This window comes from Marmota marmota, unplaced genomic scaffold, assembly GCF_001458135.2.
Source record: "Marmota marmota marmota unplaced genomic scaffold, marMar, whole genome shotgun sequence".
Lineage (NCBI taxonomy): Eukaryota > Metazoa > Chordata > Mammalia > Rodentia > Sciuridae > Marmota > Marmota marmota.
Window position 1 is genome coordinate 471,512 of NW_026000222.1, and position 3,780 is coordinate 475,291.

General features: G+C 57.7%; 1 protein-coding gene across 1 annotated transcript in view; it reads left to right on the forward strand.

The window, feature by feature from the left end:
* Window positions 1-2,969, forward strand: part of Chmp1a (charged multivesicular body protein 1A) — a 10,597-nt gene extending 7,628 nt beyond the window's left edge. The window contains exons 8-9 of the mRNA XM_015495940.2: window positions 546-733; window positions 1,358-2,969. Of these exons, the coding sequence (XP_015351426.2) occupies window positions 546-733; window positions 1,358-1,379 (210 nt within the window). The 3' untranslated portion in view covers window positions 1,380-2,969. The remainder of the gene's footprint in view (window positions 1-545; window positions 734-1,357) is intronic.
* The last annotated feature ends 811 nt before the right edge of the window (window positions 2,970-3,780 follow it).

The following is a 3,780-nucleotide window of genomic DNA, read 5'->3' on the forward strand; positions in this document are numbered from 1 at the left end:
CCCGTTCGTTTGCGCTGAGTCATTTTTTTACCCCTTTTTTTTTTTTTTGGTATCTGGGGATTGAGCTCGGGGGGGGGGCACTCGACTCCTGAGCCACATCGCAGCCCTATTCTGCATTCTATTTAGAGACAAGGTCTCTAAATAAAAGTGAGTTGCTTAGCGCCTCACTATGGCTGAGGCTGGCTTTGAACTCATGATCCTCCTGTCTCGGCTTCCCGAGTCACTGGGATTACAGGCCACTGTGTCTGGTGAGAGTCCTTTGAGGTGGTCCTTGCCAGGACCCCGAGAGGGAATGTAGGGAGGACCAGGTGGGTGATCGACGAGCACACAGAGTTGTAGAGAGTGCCTCAGCACTCGTGTGCACAGTAGGGGAACAAAATGAAGGAGTGGCAGGAAGGGGTGAGGGAGCAGAGAGAGCGTCCTCAAAATATTGGCATGAGAAGACGCGTGTGGGTGGAGAATGGAAAATGAGGTGGGGCCCTGTGGGGCTGTGGAAGGCTGCTGTAGCCCTTTCCCCGACTGACCAGAATGTGCTCCGCCCCCAGGTGATGGAGGACTCCATGAGCTCAGCCACCACACTCACCACACCTCAGGAGCAGGTGGACAGCCTCATTGTGCAGATTGCTGAGGAGAACGGCCTAGAGGTGCTGGACCAGCTCAGCCAGCTGCCCGAGGGTGCCTCCGCGGTGGGGGAGAGCTCTGTTCGCAGCCAGGAGGACCAGCTGTCCCGGAGGTAGGGTGGTGCCCTGGAGCAGCCGTCAGCCTGTGCTCTGTGCTGTGAAGGCAGATACAAGTTGGAGACACTAAAGGCAGTTTGGGCTGAGGCTGGGCACAGAAGGGTCTGTCCTCCTCCCTGCAGTCAGAATGTTAGTGCGGGTGGTGGATCTTCAGCTCCAGGAACACTCCTATCTGGGCTCTCAAACGTGTCTCCTCTTCATCTGCCTGTGGCCAGCCCTGCATAGAAGGCAGTTGGTGTCCGATGTGGCATCACAGGTCTGTGTGTACACAGCTCACTTCAGAAGCGGAATCTTGGCTGAATGCAGTTGTACACACCTGTGATCAAAGCTACTTGGGAGGCTCAGACAGGAGAATCACAAATCTGAGACCAGCCTCTTTGAGACCCTGTCTCTCAAAGTCAAGAGGGCTGGAGATGTAGTTCAGCGGTAGAGCACCCTTGGGTCCAGTCCCCAGGACTCGGCTGTTTTCTGATGTTCTACTCCTGTTGTCTCAGGGTGACCTTAGGAAGCTGAGACTGAGGACAGGGCATGAGCTCGGGGCGGGGCATCTGGCATGTGCACACAGTGCTCCACTGGCCCTTGCCTTTCTTGTCTCACATGACCCTCTGTTGGTTTCCCAGGTTGGCTGCCTTGAGGAATTAACTGCGCCCCTACGCGCACTGGCGCCCCTGCTCTGTGATGTGCTGGAGGCTCCTGTCCTTCCTCCCCACTATCTCCCACCTTCTGATCCTGCAGAGCTGCAGCCGGCAGCCATGGCCTCTCAGCTCCTGTTGCCTGCCGGGCCAGGGTGGACTCAGAACTGATCCGGTTCCTCTTAGGTTGGACAGTGGGTCTGCATCCTGGTGTTGAGTGTGTGCACACTGGTGTGGGTAGCTTTGTGACTCTGGGCGGACCCTGGAGCCTGGCATGCTGCCTCGGTCCTTCACTGTGCAGAGTTGATGGGACTGGCCAAAGCATGTGTGTGGACTTGAGCCCAGTGCTGTGGGGCCCTCACGCTCCAGGGGCTGCATCCCTGCTGCCTACTGTCAGCCAGTGGGGATTGGGGCCACCCCTGTGCCAGGCAGCTCCTGGAGGCCTCCCCTTTGGCAGACAGCCTGCCACAAGAAGGTGCCTGTGGACCTGTGTCCAGCACCGCTGACACTCTGCTGGGCAGTTACAGATGATGACCACCTTCTGTGGTTCAGGGCTGAGGTCTTGACCATACTACCAGCTGGCTGAGCCCTGCTGGGGCCTCCTGCCCTCGCGTCCCTCGGTTCTTAGAGGTGCCCAGTCCCCCGGACAGAACAGTCGTCCAGGTCCAGGTCCAGGTGTGCCTACCTGGGGTTCTCCTCCTTGCTGGGCAGCTGCCTCTGGAGGTGCCTTGGGCCACTGGGCCTGAGCTCTGTCTCCCACAGCGCCCACCAGAACTCCAGGCTCCTCCAGCCACATGACCTCTTTCCTAGGGCCTTTGCCAGTGCCTCCCACTCCACAGTGGGTGCCACAGTTTTGTCTTTCACTGTAAACTAGCGGGCACTCCCCTGGCCACTGCCCCACTTGCCTCCTCAGCTTGGATGCCAGAGTGGCTGTGGAAGGGAGCTGGGACACTTGTCTTCAGGGCCACTGCAGGCTCTTAGAGGACTGCTGCAGGAGCCACGTGAGACGTGCGGGGAGGCCTCGAGGGCTGGGCACCAGCTGCTGTCTTCTTTTTTCTGTTTCCTAAAGTTTACTTAATGCCATCAAAGTTCTTAGGGTTTGGGGGTTTTTTTTTTGTTGGTTTTTTTGGTTTTTTTGCCAAAGTAGAAAGCCGGGTCCTAGTTTTCTCAGCATGGGTGTGGGGGACCAGTGTTGCCCACCCAAAAGACCCATGTTCAAGTTCAGCGATGTGGCAACTCTGACCAGAGCACACTGCCCTGGGTTCTGTTCTGGACGTGGAGCCCTGGTATCCGTACAGTGGGTGGTGCTGGGGGAAGGGGTAGCATTGGTTGTTCCGAATGGGGTGGGTCAAGGCACTGTCTGGTTGTGGTCCCACTGGGACTCTGGAAATTGACCTGCATGCTGGGTGTTGAGAGAAGAGCTGATGTCTCCTGGGGAACAGCCTCAGGGAGCTCCCAGAGCCCCACTGCAGGTGCACTGAGGTGCAGAGGTCTGGGTAGCACTGGCCTGCAGGGGTGCTGGGGCTGGTTCACCAGAGGAGGGTGGGTGTTTGCCTTTTTCCTAAAATGCTGTTGTAAGTAAATAAATTGATGCCTGTAATCCGCTTTGAGCTTTGCTTTGGTCTGAGAAGCCCAGTTCCCATCACTACCTGAAGCCTTCAGCATGCTGCCGGGAGGCACCTTGCTGCTAGAGCAGACACAGGCCCCTCTACATGCCCGTCCAGTTCCTGTTTGTGTCATCTTGCAGTGTGAGCCTGGCCCTCACGTTCACCTCTCAGTGGGGAGTGGAACCACACCCCTTGCCAGCAGAGGGCGTTCCCCTCTGGGTGAACACCAGCCTCATTCCCCATGCCCTCTCAGGGTGGCGGTCATCTTTCTGGTAAATCCCTTCATCTGCATTCCATTGTGGGAGCCGTCCCACCCTGCACTGTGCCTGCAGAGGAGAGGGGACCTGCCCCTGCCCCAGAAGCCCCATTGCTTCCAGCCACCTCTCCTGTGGCCTCCGTCTTGTCCTGGCAGGAGCTTGGGACAGCCAGATGCAGGTCCTTCAAGGAGAGAGCTGGCAGGTGCCACCCTGCTAGGGCACAGCCAAGAAACCCGCCTGCACCCAAGCCACCTCTGCAGCCTGTTCCCAGGACTTCCCCACCCCTGGTGGGTGCTCTGGAAAGGCCTGCACGTTACAGAAGAGGCAGGGGTTTAAGGAGGTCTCCACGCAGATCTTTTCAGGTTCTTGACCACGTCACAAAAAAGAACTTGAAGGTGAGTCAGATGATAACAAGAAAGGAAGTGCTCTATTGAAAGAGCACAGAGGCAGTGTGCTGGGGCGAGCTCGGTGCAGCCAGGCGGCCGTGGCTTGTGCTGGCTAGAGATGAACCTCCAAAAGCAGGGGTTGGCTGCAAGGGGGCGCCCTA